Source organism: Cibotium barometz, chromosome 18 (genome assembly GCF_041138505.1).
Source record: "Cibotium barometz isolate CiBa-2024 chromosome 18, ASM4113850v1, whole genome shotgun sequence".
Lineage (NCBI taxonomy): Eukaryota > Viridiplantae > Streptophyta > Polypodiopsida > Cyatheales > Cibotiaceae > Cibotium > Cibotium barometz.
In genome coordinates, this window is record NC_141063.1 from 14,065,914 (window position 1) to 14,083,206 (window position 17,293).

The 17,293-nt window shown below is 43.8% G+C and overlaps 2 protein-coding genes and 1 pseudogene across 6 annotated transcripts; 2 read left to right on the top strand and 1 right to left on the bottom strand.

Annotated features, from left to right (window-relative positions):
* Positions 1-2,295: 2,295 nt before the first annotated feature.
* Positions 2,296-4,593, top strand: LOC147628971 (uncharacterized; annotated as a pseudogene).
* Positions 4,594-4,596: 3 nt separating this feature from the next.
* On the top strand, positions 4,597-11,117 carry LOC147628972 (uncharacterized). The gene is made up of 10 exons (XM_086812843.1): positions 4,597-5,841; positions 5,973-6,701; positions 6,762-6,819; positions 6,967-7,107; positions 7,204-7,592; positions 7,692-8,138; positions 8,289-8,555; positions 8,823-9,300; positions 9,975-10,183; positions 10,947-11,117. The coding sequence occupies exons 1-10, from the start codon at positions 4,597-4,599 to the stop codon at positions 11,115-11,117; spliced, it is 4,134 nt and encodes a 1,377-aa protein (XP_086668969.1).
* A 1,317-nt stretch (positions 11,118-12,434) lies between these two features.
* LOC147628973 (uncharacterized) lies at positions 12,435-16,479 on the bottom strand. Of its 5 annotated transcripts, none has more exons than XM_086812158.1 (3): positions 13,395-16,479; positions 12,992-13,081; positions 12,435-12,659 (listed from the first exon to the last, which is right to left on the bottom strand). In XM_086812158.1, exon 1 carries the CDS (start codon positions 16,083-16,085, stop codon positions 14,352-14,354), a length of 1,734 nt encoding a protein of 577 aa, XP_086668284.1. In that variant the 5' UTR covers positions 16,086-16,479; the 3' UTR covers positions 12,435-12,659; positions 12,992-13,081; positions 13,395-14,351. The 5 variants fall into 5 exon arrangements, with proteins under 5 accessions (XP_086668284.1, XP_086668281.1, XP_086668283.1 ...); XM_086812155.1 differs by having other exon boundaries at positions 12,435-12,794; XM_086812157.1 differs by having other exon boundaries at positions 13,170-16,479.
* Positions 16,480-17,293: the final 814 nt, after the last annotated feature.

Here is a 17,293-nt window from a genome sequence, read left to right on the forward strand (position 1 = left end):
ACAATTTTTAGCATTCATATCTTCATCATTTGCTTCGCACCCTCTTGGTGAAGGAAAACGCAACCATCCTCTCAGCCTAGAACAGTCCCCATTCAGCCCTTCTCTCAACCTTAGTTTGCAGCCTTCCTACAGCCACTTAGAAGAGTGCATTGGCATCGAGATTGGTCACCATTGATTGGTGCTTCTACAATAGTGTGCAGCCAACCCTACTCTTGGTCTTCTGAAGATCTTGCCTTTGGCTCATCTACAATCTCAAACAGGCTTGTTTCCGTACGACGTACGATGGCATATCGTACGGAATACAATACGGTACGATACCGTACGTACTCATACGATAAAATACGGTGTTTTGAAAAAATACTTATAAACTTAGGTATTTCCAAGTCTAGATATGGAGTAATTTAGAAAGGAGGGAAGCATCATAGTACAGAGGAAGCTCAAATAGCCATAGATAAGCAAAAGAAAGACCATTACCTACCCAAAAAATTATTTAAAAAAAATTTGTCCAAAATTTTTTTTAAAAAAAAAATCGTGCGAATCCGTACGGTGCGGTACGGTACGGTGCCGTCGTACGGTATTCTGTATGATATGCCGTCGTGCGCCATACAAAAACAACCATGGCAAAGACCATGGATCCACCAAAAAAGCGTGGCCCTAACACCATATACAAGCATATTCTCAAATGACTCACCAAATATTTCCATGGCTCAACTACTGTTGCATTCTAGAATCAAATTCTCATTGCATAAACTTACGACTTTACACATGCTCATATGAAAGTCAATTGTCTTTAACACTAGGTTGGTAATAAGACCAAAAAGTGTCTATAGATATATTTATGTTCTCTTTGCTGACCAACTTTTATTAGAAGTCATCTCCTGTCTTTACCTAGACACCAGGGCCTTTGTTGTGGGTGTGCCCGCCCATTGTAGGTGTTTTCTCATTTTTCCTCACTCCCCGTATTTTTCCCCATTTTTCCTGTGGCTTGGGTGGCAGCCCTAAGGTGGCAAGATGTCTTTATCTTGGCCGACTGTACCTGCAATACCCGACTTCAGTTCTGGTGCTGGCCGACTGTGGTACAGGTCGTGGACACCCTGATGATGCTGGCCGACTATTCATTTCTGGCCGACTCGGTGTCTTTATGCAAGTCGTGGAGTATTTGGTCCTGTCGGCTGCCTATGAACAGGCGACTGCTGTTTGGGGGCCATATAAAATGGCCCCACATCCCCTTGCCATTGTTGTATCATATTCGGGATCTTCTTTGTGTATATAGAGTAGAGTTACATGCCTCTCTCTCCATTGCTGTCTATTTTCTGCACTTGCTCTTGTGTTTCCAGATTTTGTCATCATCTCCGTTGCGTATTCTAACATGGTATCAAAGCCCTAGGCTCTTGATAGACCTTGGGAGTTGTGTGAGCAAGAGGGGGACTGTTGCGTTGCTGATTGGTGGACTGTTTTGGACTGTTCGGGGAGAGGAGAAGCAAGAGGACGGCGGGCTGATTTGCCGGACAGCCACTTGCAGGTTAAGTTCTTCTTTGTTCCCACCCACCCACCCTTTTTCAGATTACATCCCCGCAATGGCAGATTTGTTAGAGATGGCTGAGAGACATGTGAAGATCCCTACACTCCCCACGTTCCCGATGGACCGTCAGTTGGACGGGAATAACTACGGCATATGGAAGGTTATGATGGAATCTGTTCTCGAGTCTTACGACCTTGCTGATTTCATCATTGTTGGGGTTCCACAGCCAGAGGTAGAGGAAGGGGAGTTACTGTCCATTCGTAAGGACCGGGAGGCACAAACGCAGCTGTGGGATCGTGTCAATGCCAGGGTCCGTTCATTTATCTTCTTCAACTGCACACCGCAGGTAATCCATCATGTAAAGCATATGACGCTGGCCAGAGGTATATGGCAGCATTTGGCTTCTCTTTATAACAAGGTATCACCCATGAAGAGGATTTCCTTGGAAGTACAGATGCGGGTTATGAGCCCTGCAAGGTCGTCGACGATGCGGGAGCATATTAACAAGCTGCAAGCTCTTCAGCAGGAAGTTCTTCAGGCTGGGAAGGAGATATCATCGGAAGACATGGCCATAACATTGCTGTCACATTTGCTCTCTCCGTACTCAGCATCTTACTCGTCTTTGATTACCAGTGGCAGGCTCAGCACCATCACGTGGGAGGAGCTTGTGTCCAAGGTCTTGGACCAGGAAGAAAGATTCTCGAACCCTCCACTAGGCGAAGGTTCGAAGGCCTTGACTGGCCAACGGTCGAAAGGCCGTAACAAGGGTAAAGGGAAAGCTTCATCAGAGAAGTCTTCTGAGAAGAAGTCCGACGCTGACCGTGAAAAACTAAAGGCAGAGAGGACCTGTAATGATTGTGGCGAGAAAGGCCACTATTGGAGGCAGTGTCCCAAGCGGAAGACCGAGAAGGGTGAAGATTTCTCAGCAGCAATCATGAAGACTCCAGCTTTTGTGCACTTGGTTCATTTGCTTCAGGCAGGGAGGAGATTGGAGGACTCTCCGCAATGGATACTCGGGAGTGGATTCTAGACAGTGGTGCTTCCAAGCACATGACTCCTTCCCGTTCAGATTTACAAGATCTCTGTAGGTGTTCTGGTCACATTCTTCCTGGGGATACATCCACTATCCCAGATCACAGTGAAGGCAGGTTGGAGATAATTTCCGATGGCAGAGGAGGGAAGCATTCCTCCCAGGTGTTGTATGTTCCCACACTTGGTTTTCATCTGTTGTCAATGCATCAGGTTTGCAAGACTGGCGTACGGGTGGAGTTTGATGAGCATTTCGTTGCTCTCCGGGACAAAGCAACAGGCCAAGTAGTGTGGGAAGGCGGAGTGTAGAATGGAGTTTACAAGCTTTCAACACTCTCTCTCCCAGAGGTCCTCAGGTTTGTTGTCACGATTGTGACTTAGTTCATTATACACAGTCTCCTCATGATTACAGATACTGAAGTGACATGATTACAGAGGACCCCTACACTCGGATGGTCACGACTATTCGCTCTAGAGACATGCCTCTTCATCAAGAGCCACACTCCTTCGACGACTGGTCACACCCCTTCGCTCTAAGGTTGCAACTCTTCATCCAATGGTTGCAGCTATTCGTCCAAAGGATGTGTCTCTTCGCCTAGAGTCATGACTATTGGTCATGGGATGTGTCTTTTCATTCGTGTCTCTTCGACTCCTATATAAGGAGCCTGTTGTATCACAGTTTCAATCAATCAATCAAACATCTGTGTTCAAGTTTACTTTCAGTTTCAGTCTTAAATACACAGATAGTGGATGAAATACTAAGTAATAACAGTGATCCTCACAATGGTATCAGAGCAAAATTTTTTCCCGGGCCTACGGTTGTGAGCCTCTCACCCTCTCCGCTCTACTCCCCTACCCGACGTTGTATGGAAGCAGAAGAAAGATGGAACCTACATCTACGAGTATGAGGTAACCTAAACCTTCTTTCTCAATTCACATATAGAAGACAAATGCACAGATGTGTGTGTGGCGTACCCGGTGAGTGCGCAGAGATTTCCTGCTGGTAGCCCTTCGTGTGCCTCTTCATCGGGTTGTGCCCTTTCGTGCATGGGTTCGCATCCCTTCACACGAACGGTGGCACCAAGAGATGGCACCTCTTCGCATGGCATCTCTTCGCTATTCCTCATGGCTGCGCACCTCTTGGCCGCCAGTGCATAAGCGCTACGTCCCACAATTCAGCCAGCGCAGCCCTTGGTGGGTTTACTAAACGGCGATCTTACCAGCCGGCCAGCCCATTAATTAACTTGGGCGGCCCTTTTTATTAAACCCACGTGCCCTTTCGATAAGTCCAAAAAAAAAACAATAGCGAATATGGGGCCAGCGCAACGAATTAGTTCGCCGGCCAGCCCATTCGCTCCTCTCTCACGCTGCTCGAGGAAAGGTCCTGCCACGCCAGGGACTTCTCTCCACTCTGGCACACATTCCCCTTCTCAACCAGGCGTCCAATGGAACCCAACAGCAATCAGCCCGCGCCTTACATCTCGTACATAGACGAGGTCCCGGAAGCCATATTGCCCGAAAATCCTCGCCCAGCCCCGGAAATAATTATTATACCCGATACACCCACACCGGAGCCCACCCCATTACCCGAACCGTTGCAGAACCTGTTCCGGCTCCAGTTCATGTACCAGGTCCCCTGGACTTTTTATTATACGTCAGTCACCGCCACGCCACTCAGTTACAGGCGTGGGTGATCTGGCATATTTACTTGACGTGTCCAGCACACCATCTTGCTCATTACGAGTTTATTTTGGGATGGTACCCACATCTTGCATATTTCCTGGACGAGTGCCGTGTGGATGCGGTAAACCGGATCATCTCGCTTCAGCCCTTGGTTCGAGTATACAGCGAGCTCATTGTGCCAGATTACACTCCCTTAACCCCTGCAGAGACACCTCCTCTCGACGAGGTGAAAGACTACGAGCCTTCGGAGTTAGGCTCCAATTTCTTAGCAGAATTGGGAGACGATTCATTGTCACTCTCTCCTCTAGCAGTACCACATATTTCACCAGCTTCTCCGCGCTACTCCCTCTAGCAGATCCAACATGCCATCTATCTCAGAGGAGGAGGGCCAGCAACAAGACGAGCAAATGCAGGCCATTACATCATTACGCGAGCAGATGGAGACACTTCAGCAGACTTTTTCGACAAGTCTCTCTACCATCAACAGACGACTCGACCAGTTGCAACGGCCCCATCCAACACGCACACCAGCCAGTGATCCACAACCATCTTCTTCAAAGACTTCGGTAGTAGAAAATGAAGATGAACCAGATCCAGCTGCCGAGGTAAACAATCCAGAACTCCAACTTCTTTATAAAATATTTACTGCTGCACAAAAAAAGAAACTTGATGTCAAACTGCCTGCCCCTTATAATGGTCGCCGCGACAAGCGCATGCTTGACCAATGGATATTCAAAATGGAGGTATATTTGACCAATACCGATTTGGTCGAAAGCAAGAAGGTGGCTTTAGCCAGTTCCCTACTCAAGGATACAGCACTTCTATGGTGGCAACGACGTGTTGCAGATGGTAAGCACACTCCTACTTGGGATAAACTCGGGCGCGCCCTCCGCAAGGCCTTTGAACCTGCCAGTGCGGACTACCATGCCCGGTCTGCTCTCCGCTGCCTGAGGCAAACAGGATCCTCAGCCACATATATCACAGAGTTCCAACGTTTAACTCTGGAAATTGAGAGCCTCAGCCCCGCTGACAAGCTACACAGCTTCATCGATGGGCTTGAACCCAACTTACAGGAAGATGTGCAGAAGTTTAACCCTCTCACCATAGATGCTGCCATTGCCTATGTAGAGCGCCTTGGAGATCTACGACGACAGCCCAGGACATCCTTCTTTGGCAATCGGTCCTCATACAGTGCTCGTTTCCAGCACAATCGCAGAGGAAATTTATCTCAACCTGAGTCTCCATATTCCCAATCCTCAGGTCAGCAATCTACTCGACAACAGCCCTTTCGGCCTAGATTTTCAGGTCAGGCAGCAGCCTCACAAACAGGATCCTCTTCCAACAACAACAATCGGAATCGAGGACGCAACTGGCAAGGTCGCCGACCCAACTATTGCCGCAATTTTTGCCGCGATACCTCAGCAGGTCAGCAAGCCTCTTCATCGGCACCTTCAACCTCTCAAGGCAACCCTCCAAGTCTTTGCACAATTTGCAATGGACCACACAGGTGGTATGAGTACCCAAAGCGTAATTCTCGCCATAATTCCAACATGGAATGTTTCCAGAAGGTGAACATGGACATCATCATCCTTCTGCGCCAGAAAAAGGCAAGCAGGTGGTTCATGCAGTGCGAGTTTCTAAAGTTGTCAGTGCTTTAATGTTAAATGCCCACAACCATACTTCAGTGCCTATTAACCTTTCCAATCAAGTTTTGAGCTTATTGGGATTTATTGGCCAGCATCCTATCAATGTTCTTGTTGATAGTGGATGCTCAACTAATTTTGTGGGAACTACTCTCGTCAGCAAGTTACGATTACCTACTCAGCAGAGTGCGGAAGTTTTCCAAGTGGAACTTGCATATGGTTCTTTCTTGCATTGCAACAAACGGATTCAGCAGTTGCGTTTTCAGATTCAGGATTATCAGGATCAGCTGAATTTCTCTATTATGCCTTTGTCACACTATGACATGATCCTTGGACAGTCTTGGTTATATGAGTATGATCCTTTGATCAGCTTTCGAGATCATTCCATTCGACTTTATCATAATCATCGAGAAATGGAATTACGAGGTCTGTTTAATTCTAAGCCGATTACTGTGGTTTCTGCTATGCAAGTCAAACGCTTAGTGCGTAAACGCGACAGCACTTCTGCCTTAGTTATGTTGCGAGAAGCAGAAGACAATACAGTTGACCAATCAGAATCCTCGCCATCAGATATTTCTTATTTACAGCAGCCCTTCTTTCAACCTTATAAGGATTTATTTCCTGACGAGCTGCCAACGACATTGCCTCCTGGACGTTCTGTAGATCATACGATTGATCTAATTCCTGGACAACCATCGCCAGTTCGAGCTCCTTATCAAGTTTCTTATTCAGAATCTCAAGAAATTCAGAGACAATTGGCAGAGTTGTTGGATAAAGGTCATATACGTCCAAGCAAAAGTCCTTTTGGTGCTCCAGTTTTATTGGTCAAGAAGAAGGATGGATCTATGCGACTTTGCATTGATTATCGTGCCCTTAATAAGCAGACAATCAAGAATAAGTTTCCCTTGCCTCGCATCGATGAGCTCTTTGATCAGTTGCTTGGTGCGAAGGTATTTTCGAAGATTGATCTGAAGTCAGGCTATCATCAAATCAGGATTCGAATTGGAGATGAGTATAAGACAGCTTTCAGAACAAAGTATGGACATTATGAATTTTTGGTCATTCCTTTTGGGTTAACCAATGCCCCAGCTACTTTCATGACTTTGATGAATGACATCTTTGGTCCTTACTTGGATAAGTTTGTCATCGTTTATCTGGATGACATTTTGGTCTTTAGTAAGACTTTAGCAGATCACAAGCAGCATTTGCAGATTGTCTTCGAGGTACTCCGTACGAATGTCTTGTACATCAACAAGAAGAAGAGTCAGTTTTTCAAAGATCATGTGGAATATCTTGGACACATCATCTCTGGACATGGTATTGCAGTTGATCCTAAGAAGATAAAGGTCATTGTTGATTGGCCTTTGCCACTTACAATTTCAGATGTGCGATCTTTCTTGGGATTAGCAAATTTTTACCACACCAAGGTTCACAAGTTCTCAGATATTGCTGCTCTTTTGACGGCCCTTACAAAGTTGGATAAATTGCACTGGTCACTTCAAGCTGAAAAGTCCTTTAATGCTCTTAAGCATGCGTTGACAACTACACATGTTTTGGCTATTGCGGATCCAACTCAGCCGTTTGACGTCATGACCAATGCTTCGGATAGAGCATCTGGAGGCGTTCTTATGCAGAATGATCGTGTTATTGCTTTTGATAGTCATAAATTTTCGGCTATTCAAATGCGATATCCCGTTTATGACAAGGAATTTTTGGCAATTGTTCATGCTTATAGAACGTGGAAGCATTATCTTCTTGGTGCAGATTCAGTGGTTAAGACAGATCATCAGTCTTTGACTTACATCTTTACTCAGCCAGTGATGAATCCTCGTCAAGGACGATGGGTTGAATTTTTGGCAAATTTTCACATGGCGATACTCTATGTTCCTGGATTACAGAATGTGGTAGCAGATGCTTTGAGCCGCATGCCTCGAGCTACGAACTTTGCTATCTCAAATGTGCAGATGGAGATTCCTGCATGTTTTAAGCATGAGTATTTGACAGATAGAGACTTTGGAGATGTCTTTCGAGCTCTCAAATCTCTTCATCCTACTGTTGCAGAAATGAATATGTTTGCCGCATATACAATTGCAGATGATTTACTTTATTACTTAGATCGCATTTGTGTTCCTCACAATGCATCTTTGCGGCAACTCCTTATTCAAGAGCATCATGAAGTACCCTTTGCAGCTCATCCTGGAATTAACAAGACATATCATCTATTATCAGCAACATACTTTTGGCCTCAGATGCAACAGGATGTTATTAAGTTTGTTAAAGCTTGTCACTCTTGTCAAATTATGAAAGCCTCATGACAACTTCCTCAAGGATTGCTTCAGCCTTTGCCAGTTCCTCAGGAAAGATGGGAAAGCATAAGCATGGATTTCATCACTACTTTGCCGCGTTCGCAGAAAGGCAATGCTCAAATTTTAGTAGTGGTTGATCGGTTTTCCAAAATGGCACATTTTATTCCTTGCAAGAAGACAGTTTCTGCTCCAGATCTAGCAGCGTTGTTCGTACAGCATATTTTCAGAATTCATGGATTGCCAAGATCTATTGTTTCTGACAGAGATCCGAAGTTTACTGGACATTTTTGGACTTCCTTATTCAAATCTCTTGGTACGAATCTCTTGTTCAGTTCTGCTTATCATCCTCAGACAGATGGACAGACAGAACGGGTAAATCAAATTTTGGAAGAAATGCTTAGACATTATATTCAGACAAGATTAGCTTCTTGGGAAGAATATTTGCCTCTTGTGGAGTTTGCTTATAATAATTCTCCGCATTCAGTCACTGGAATGACTCCTTTTCAAGCAGCATATGGTCACACTCCGCTTGTGCCTACAAACTTTGTTCTTCAACACAAGGTGGCATTAGCAGATTAGTTGATTCAAGAAATGCAAGATATTCTTGTGCAAGTTCGAGACAGACTGATTCATGTTCAGCGGAAGTATCAGAAGTATGCGAATAAGCACAGAAGGCATACTGAGTTTCAAGAAGGTGACTTGGTTTTGCTTTATGTTGCACCGCATCGATATAAGACAGTAAAGTCAGTCTTTCCGAAGTTGCGACCGCGTTTCTATGGTCCATTTAAAGTTATAAAGAAGATTTCAGTTGTCAGTTATAAGTTGGATCTTCCACCATCTTGGGGAAAAATTCATCCGACATTTCACATCTCTTGGCTCAAGGAATACATACAAGGAGATTCATCTATTCCGGAGTTATCTTCTTATGTTCCTGAGATTGAAGATGATCACATTATTCTTGTTCCTGAAAAGATTCTTGACGTTCGTCAGAAAGAAACAAGACGGAAGATTACTACAGAATTTCTTGTTAAGTGGATGGACTTGGATGAGTCAGATTCTACTTGGCAGACAGATGAAGAAATGCAACAATATCCTCAACTTCTCCAAGAATTCTTTGGCAGACGACAGACTCTCATTTAATCAGATGGGTTTTATTTTAAATGGGAGGGAATGTCACGATTGTGACTTAGTTCATTATACACAGTCTCCTCATGATTACAGATACTGAAGTGACATGATTACAGAGGACCCCTACACTCGGATGGTCACGACTATTCGCTCTAGAGACATGCCTCTTCATCAAGAGCCACACTCCTTCGACGACTGGTCACACCCCTTCGCTCTAAGGTTGCAACTCTTCATCCAATGGTTGCAGCTATTCGTCCAAAGGATGTGTCTCTTCGCCTAGAGTCATGACTATTGGTCATGGGATGTGTCTTTTCATTCGTGTCTCTTCGACTCCTATATAAGGAGCCTGTTGTATCACAGTTTCAATCAATCAATCAAACATCTGTGTTCAAGTTTACTTTCAGTTTCAGTCTTAAATACACAGATAGTGGATGAAATACTAAGTAATAACAGTAATCCTCACATTTGTGATCAGTGGCAGTCTGGTAATGGCCACTTAAGTATGGATACGCTGCAGGTGCAAGCTTTCCGGGATCAGATGGAGGATAGCTTGCCAATTGATGGCAGCATTTGGCAGGAACTTTCCAATATTGATGTTGGTGGTTCTTGTGTTCGTCAGTCAGAGGAAACTGAACAGGTAACTTATGCTCTGATGTCTCGTAGTATTCGAGACAGAAATTCCTGTAGATGAGGATGTTCTTTCCACGGGAACCTCTCGGAAAGCCAAGCAAATGGCAGTTGATTACTTGCAGAAGGAGGTGGTTGTTGCACATTCTTCGGGCTTTGTGGTTCCGAATTCAGAGGAGGTGGTTGACAGGTTTCAGAAGGCCTTGCGTGGTCTTCAGCAAGTTCCCAGGACTTGGCTTCCCACCGTAACAGGTGTTGATCCTTGTGAGCAGTGTGATGCCTCTATGACTCGGAAGCAGAATGGTTCATTGATTTGGTTAATGGATACCAGATTGGACGGGAGCTTCCTGATGAGGCAGTTGAGCTCATGGTTGCAGATGACACTTTGGGAGGCAGGATTGCGTATCTTGTGGTTTCTGCAGCATGCGAAGGATCGTGGACTCTTTTACACAAGAGGAGGATTGATAGATGGAGTCCGACTGCACGGTTGGAGTGACTCAGATTGGGGAGGAGATTCAAACACGAGGAGATCTACTTCAGGCCCAGGAGCAATTTTATGAGGCAGTAAGAGGCAGTCATCTTTTGCCTTGTCATCAACGGAGGCAGAGTACCGGGCTGTTTGTGCTGTTTGTGAGATGGTGAGGTTGCATGGCAAGATTGGACTTCCACTGGAGAAACCCACAGTCATCCAGAGGCACTTTGTTCGTGAACAGATCGTTGCTGATGACATCTTGCTAGAGTTCTATTCGACTGAAGATAGTACGATGGACCTCTTCACGAAGTCGCTATCTCAGGATTTGCTCAGGCGGCACCCCAGCTCCCTATGGTTGGTTTCACAACCAGGAGCTGAGAGGGGGTGTTAGAAGTCATCTCCTATCTTTACCTAGACACAAGGACTTTTGTTGTGGGTGTGCCCGCCCATTGTAGGTGTTTTCTCATTTTTCCTGTGGCTTGGGTGGCAGCCCTGAGGTGGCAAGATGTCTTTATCTTGGCTGACTGTATCTGCAGTACCCGACTTCAGTTCTGGTGTTGGCCGACTGTGGTCCAGGTCGTGGACACCCTGATGATGTTGGCCGACTGTTCATTTCTCGCCAACTGGGTGTCTTTATGCAGGTCGTGGAGTATTTGGTCCTGTCGGCTGCCTATGAACAAGCCGACTGCTGTTTGGGAGCCATATAAAATGGCCCCACAAACCCTTGCTATTGTTGTATCATATTCGGGACCTTCTTTGTGTATATAGAGTAGAGTTACACGCCTCTCTCTCCATTGCTATCTATTTTCTGCACTTGCTCTTGTGTTTTTAGATTTTGTCATCATTTTCGCTGCGTATTCTGACAACTTTATGGAATTATTTAGAATATAGGGATACTCAAAATCAAAGGTTTTCTTTTTTCATATCATTAGATATATAGTGAAGAAAAATTAAAATTTTTTGAGATCACATTAGTTATCTCTAGGCTTTTCAATTTCATAAGAATTCATAAGTCAAATTACAGCCGTAATGCAATGCTGTTTGGACTATATTTGGATCAAAGACTTTAGTTGGCCAATTTCTCATTGCTTTCCAAAGTTTATATATATGGTATAATGCAATCCATCTTGGGCTCAAAAATCAATTAGAACTCCAAAATTTAGGTCTTGATGAAAATTCTAAAGTATTTAGCCGTCTCAAAAAAAGTCTAACTTTGAAGATTTTTATAACTAATCAAACAATCATAAACGAGGACTAAATCTTACACACATATTTTGTGCAAAGTTATGCTTTGTTAGTGCATTTTGTGAGAGCTAATCATATATACACCTATCCTTTTAGGTACTTTGTTTTAAATGAAAGTTTATAAATTTTAAACCATATTTATTACTATAGAACAAAAGAGTACTTCATGCATTTTTAAACATCTCATAAGACTTTAACTAGGATATCTAGTCATTTTATATAATAATAAACACTATTTTCATAAGTTTCCCACAGGATGATCCAAATATAAGCAAGGGTTCATATACGTTGTTTTGTTATCAATGAAGTTTTAAAAGTTGAGACCATCACCTTGTCTTCTAACTAAATTGAAATAATTAGATATGTATTCTTAAGCGTAAATCACCATATAAGCTCACACTATTTTTCGTATTTTGGGTGTCAAAAACTCAATAACTAAAAAGAGATTCTAAGAAGTAAATTTAATTAAATTATTAATATAATAATTTTTTTATCATGAAAAATCTCTCTCATCTCTTAAATAGTATATAAGGTTTAGGAGAAATTTATAATGAGTTGAGATAATTTTTTTCTTGCATGTAAGAACCTACTTTATAAATTCATAACCTATTTGGATTATAGTGCTTGACATACCTCTACTTATATGATGATTTATCAATTATATTTAAGGTTATTTTTATCATTTAAATAATTTTCTAAGATTAACCACATTCATGTGAAGGCAAGCCTTAAAAGAATCCCACTTCCTAGCATTCATGAAGACATGTCCGACACAGATATAAGAATAAATAAGATATCAAATGTGAAACCCATCAATGTCCTCTTGGTGGCATTTCAAAACTTTTTGTTCCAAGGCTACTTTGCAGATATTTCCTTAGGCTTGTGATACCAACAGCTTGTAAACTCATTCTACAATTAAGAGGGAATCTACCTTAACTGATGGGTCTCTACCTTTCTTTCAGCTGACTGTTCCGCTCTCTAAAACCCCTCAATCCAGATTAACCCTAGCCATAGCATGTTTTTCCACTGTGTTAACTTCATTCACCTCTTAACCTTAAGACTTAGACATGCAAAGAGCAAATGAACCTTGATGGAGAAAGAAGAGATGTAAACAGACCAACCAGCAACCATTTCCAGCCCTAATACAAACACAAGGCACGATCACTAGCTAAGGCAACAAAAGCAAAAGGAGAAGAGAATAATGGCTACAAGATAAGAGTGGCATGAAGACTATGAGCTTCACAGTCAGCACGTGCATGCTTAACAGTGAAAAGGGCTGAAATACTCACATGAGAGATGCCAACTCTAGTAAAGACACTGCCTACATTGGACTTACCTTTCGAGGTCTCCTTCGTGTTTTCTTGCTACCAGTCATGAACTTCCTCACGATGCATGGTGCCATCTCATCATCCAATGCAAAGAGTGCCTGCGAGAATAAACAACATTAGATATCATGCACTATTATTTGAAGAGAGAATGGAAGACGTACATACTCTCATTGACACAAAAAGTACCTGACTTTAGTGTTGAAAATCTATGGGTATAAAATAAACAACCCCAAAAGAAAATACAACTAGTAGTGGATAAGCTAGAGCAATAATTCTGGTAGCTACTCCTCAAGCCAAAATCGAAAATTCCAGCAGCTACTCCACCAATCGAATATTGGATGTTCCAAGTGCTCGTGCTACTCCCAATACTGAGTAGACCAACTGCCCAAGGGGACCGCTTTTGATGCTTACCTTACAGGAATAAGTAATTGCAAGTCGGACAGTTCTTCATTCACCACTTGAGAACTTCGGATCCTTTTATAATGAGGACAACAAAGAGGCATCCCCTGCCCCCCGAAACCAACTCAAGGAGACTGAGCTGGCTAAGATGCAATAAGAGCAAGGACCTGCCACACTTCCAAAGAATAGCGTCGATGCATTCCACTTGAAGAAAAGCCAAACTGGCTAGTTGTTGGCCTTAGGCTTGGCCCTGCGTATCACTCACACCCTTTCGCTCTGTCCTCAACCTGAACATACAATCAGCATTGGTTTCAACTACCATGAAGTTTGAACCTATGTTGGCTTGTCTGCTGAAAAGCCTCAATTTCCAACTGATGCCCCAACTGAAGTGTAAATATCTAGACATATTCTGGAGCATATGTTGCAAGATCCACTGTTCCACATTCTGCAGCTTTTTAACATCCTTGCACTCAGTTGAATTGAAAATTCTCTCTCAAAATTTTATACCTCAATAAAATGGCAAAATGATAGCTGGGGTGTTAACAGCCTTCAAAGTGTGGAAGCAATGGGGCCCATTGGCAAAGAAATTCAAGACACACCACATTGCTTTCAAAATTTCACACCTGAATCAAGTGGCACAATGATTGCTGGAGAGGTGCATTCGAAGCGTGAAAGCAATGGAACCCTTGACAAAGAAGTTTAAAAGACACCACATTGCACACGCAAAGGATTGGGACTAAAGTAGGGTAAACAAAACATCACACCACCTCTTGCATTTGAGAATTAGGTGGAGCATCCCTGCAACCTCTGTATTGAGCATACACTTTGGTCATTGTTTTCATGAGTCGGCAATGATATTGCAATAACCCATCAGATTCACATCATGCCATGAGTAGGCTTCAGTCATTCAGCACAAATTCATGTCTGAAGGCCGATATACTAAAATTGCTTTCAAACCAATCGTGCCCATCAAGAACACATTTTCTTTCTGACCATGCAATTAACAAAGTTAACCAGGTCATTAAACCTTCCTTCCTTTCTAAGACCATTTATGATGGCATTGCACAGTTGTTCACTACAGGTGTGTCCGGCTTCCATTGATTTTATATAATACATGCAAGCCTGTTCAAACTTCCCAGCCATGCATAGACCGTGTATCATAACATTGTATGTGATGCGATCCATTTCACAGCTTCTCTTCACCATCTCATCCCAGACTTCCAATGCCTTACTAGTATCCCCGATATAAAACAGCCCAGCCATCAATGAGTTGTTGACGGGAGGATATGTCTGAAGGCCCTTTGTCTGTAAGACATGAAATAAACTGTAAGCCTCTCGCATTTTCCCTGCTCTGCACATGCTATCAATAAGCAAACTAAATGTCGAAACTGTGGGCTCACAGCCCTTGTCCAGCATTTCATTGAGCATGCACCAGGCTCTATCAACACAGTGCTTTCTACAAAAGTACCTAATGAACGTGTTGTAAGTGATAACATCAAGAGCTATGCCCTTCTTCTGCATTGTATCAACAAGCTCAAAGGCGCTGCCATCTTGACCTGCAACACATAGGCCCGCTATCAATATGTTATATGTAACAATGTCTGGGAAGCAGCCTTTCTTGATCATGGCCCGTAAGCACTGCTTAGCAGCATCCACCTTACCAAGATTACAAAAACCTTGTAACAGAATATTGTAAGTGCATGTATCAGGACTGTCTCCCAAACCAACCATCTCCAGCAAAAGGTTGCCTGTATGACCCATCTTTCCCATCTTACACAGTCCAGCAAGCAGAGAATTGTAGGTGTATCTGTTAGGCTGGACACCTTGCTGCTTCATTTCGCTCTTCAGTAGGAATGCTTCTTTGACTTTTCCAGCCTTGCAGAGGCCATTGATGAGGCAAGTGTAGGCGACCACATCTGGCCTGCACCCTTTGGCAGTCATGATGGAGAAAAACTCAAAGGCATCCATGTGCAGTCCTGCCTTGCAGAGCCCATGGGCGATAGTGCTAAGGGTGATGCTATTGGGAGAACAGCCAGACCTCACCATGGCTACAAAGGTGGATCTGGCCACATCATGCATGTCTGCTTGGAAAAGGAGATGGAGAAGGACATTGTATGTGTAGGTGCTAGGGCAACACCTAAAAAAGGTCATTTGGTCGAAAGTAGCCCTAGCTTCTCGTAACATGCCTGCTCTGCCATAGCTTGAGATGACAATGTTGAAGGTGACCTCGGTGAACTCGCAACCAGCCTTTCGCATGAGCCTGATGAGCTGCTTGATGGCCAGGAACTGGAAGCTTTTGCTGAGCAAATGGATCATGAGGTTGTAGGTGGTGGCCGTGTGGCGGTAGCCGCGCTGTTTACCGGCCCACGTGAAGAAGTTGAGAGCTGAGAGAGCATCGGGCTGCAGCTTCTTCAGCACGTGCGACACGTGGTAAGGAGTCAAACGGACCTGCAGGCAGTTGAGGGTTTCTTCGGTTTGGGCTCCCCAAGGACAGCTGTTGGCCTGCTGGAGGATAGCATGGATGCGTTCCACCTGCGAAAGAGCCAGTTGTTGGCATTGGGCTTGGCCTTGCCTGCCGCCGAACCTCTGTCTTCTGTTGCCGTAGCCACAGATTCGACGAGTGTAGTCGGTCGACCAGCCATCTTGCTTGTCGTCGGCAGGAGGAGGGACTGCTGCTGCGGCTGCGCTGCCGCCCCGTCTCATTCCCTCTCACAGATTTTTTCCCGCGGGAGACGCAAGCGAAGAGGAGGCATGGCAATGGCTCCTGCTTAGCCAGCACCGCCCGCTCTCTCCCTCCTCCTCTCTCTCTCGCTTCTCTAGCATCATATATAACAGTATACATTCAAGGGCAAAGTCCCCAGCTCCTCACTGCCCACCTCTGCCAACACTCAACTCACTCCTCTTCTTATATAGAAGTGGGCTTAAACGGCTCTTCTCTCTGATTGAGAGGGAGGTATGCTCCTCTCAACCTTCTGAGCACCTGCTGCTGCTGAGAGTGCTCCATCCAGGAAACCACATGGCAACTAAGACACGAGCAACTGTGCATCTTTTGTTTTTGGTTCAAGACTTATAACCGAGCCTGGCTAGCCAACATTAACATCTTATAACCCACCCCCTTCCTCTTATGCACAAAAAACTAGAGTGCCGTGATTGTGGTTTCTCAATCAGTATCAATTTTTATAAGCTTGTTACAATTTATGTTGCTAACCTTGATCATAAGCTATATTGTATTTCGGTGGAGGATTAGTTTTATAAAATTTATATAGTCGACTAGTCATTCTTAGTATTGTTCCGAAGAAACATACTCGACATAATGGAACAAGGTAGCACTACAGTAAGAGAAACTGATAGCAATTGTTCATCAACAAAGGTATCAAAATAGGGAAACATGTCATTCTCCCATTTTGATAAGCACTTTCATTGATGGAAGTGGAATATATAGATTTGTTTTTGAGCCGCATAACCAATTATCAATGCAAATAAATTATGTGCAAAAAAGCCTAGAGTGCAGAATACAGCTTTTCATCCCAATCTCTCCAACTCTCATTGACCACTTTCTTTAGGATTCGTTGCAGAATCTTGTTGCTAGACTATGCCTGACTATTTACCCAAGGAGAATACACAGTGGATTTCTTGTGTGTATGATCACATGCCAAGTGACCAACTCCTTAATCACCTTATTTAGAAAATCCTTTCCCTGGTCACTGACTAATTCAATGGGGCACCAAAACCTAGTCATGATCATCTCATATAAAGAGACTAAGCCGAATTATCTGTCGAAGCTCTGGCTTCCACCTACTTAGTGCAGTAATCTATTGCTACCAAAATGTATCTGTTTACTAGTCCTTTGGGCAGTTGGTTTGATTGGATCAACAAAGCTCAATCCCCATTTCTTAAAAGATTCCAGTGGT

Coding starts and splice junctions, on each gene's coding strand:
- LOC147628972 (XM_086812843.1), top strand. CDS start 4,597: ATGCCATCTATCTCAGAGGAGGAGGGCCAGCAACAAGACGAGCAAATG. Junction 5,842..5,972: donor TCCTTCTGCGCCAGAAAAAG/GCAAGCAGGTGG, acceptor TTTATTGGCCAG/CATCCTATCAATGTTCTTGT. Junction 7,593..7,691: donor TTTATGACAAGGAATTTTTG/GCAATTGTTCAT, acceptor ATCTTTACTCAG/CCAGTGATGAATCCTCGTCA.
- LOC147628973 (XM_086812158.1), bottom strand. CDS start 16,085: ATGAGACGGGGCGGCAGCGCAGCCGCAGCAGCAGTCCCTCCTCCTGCC.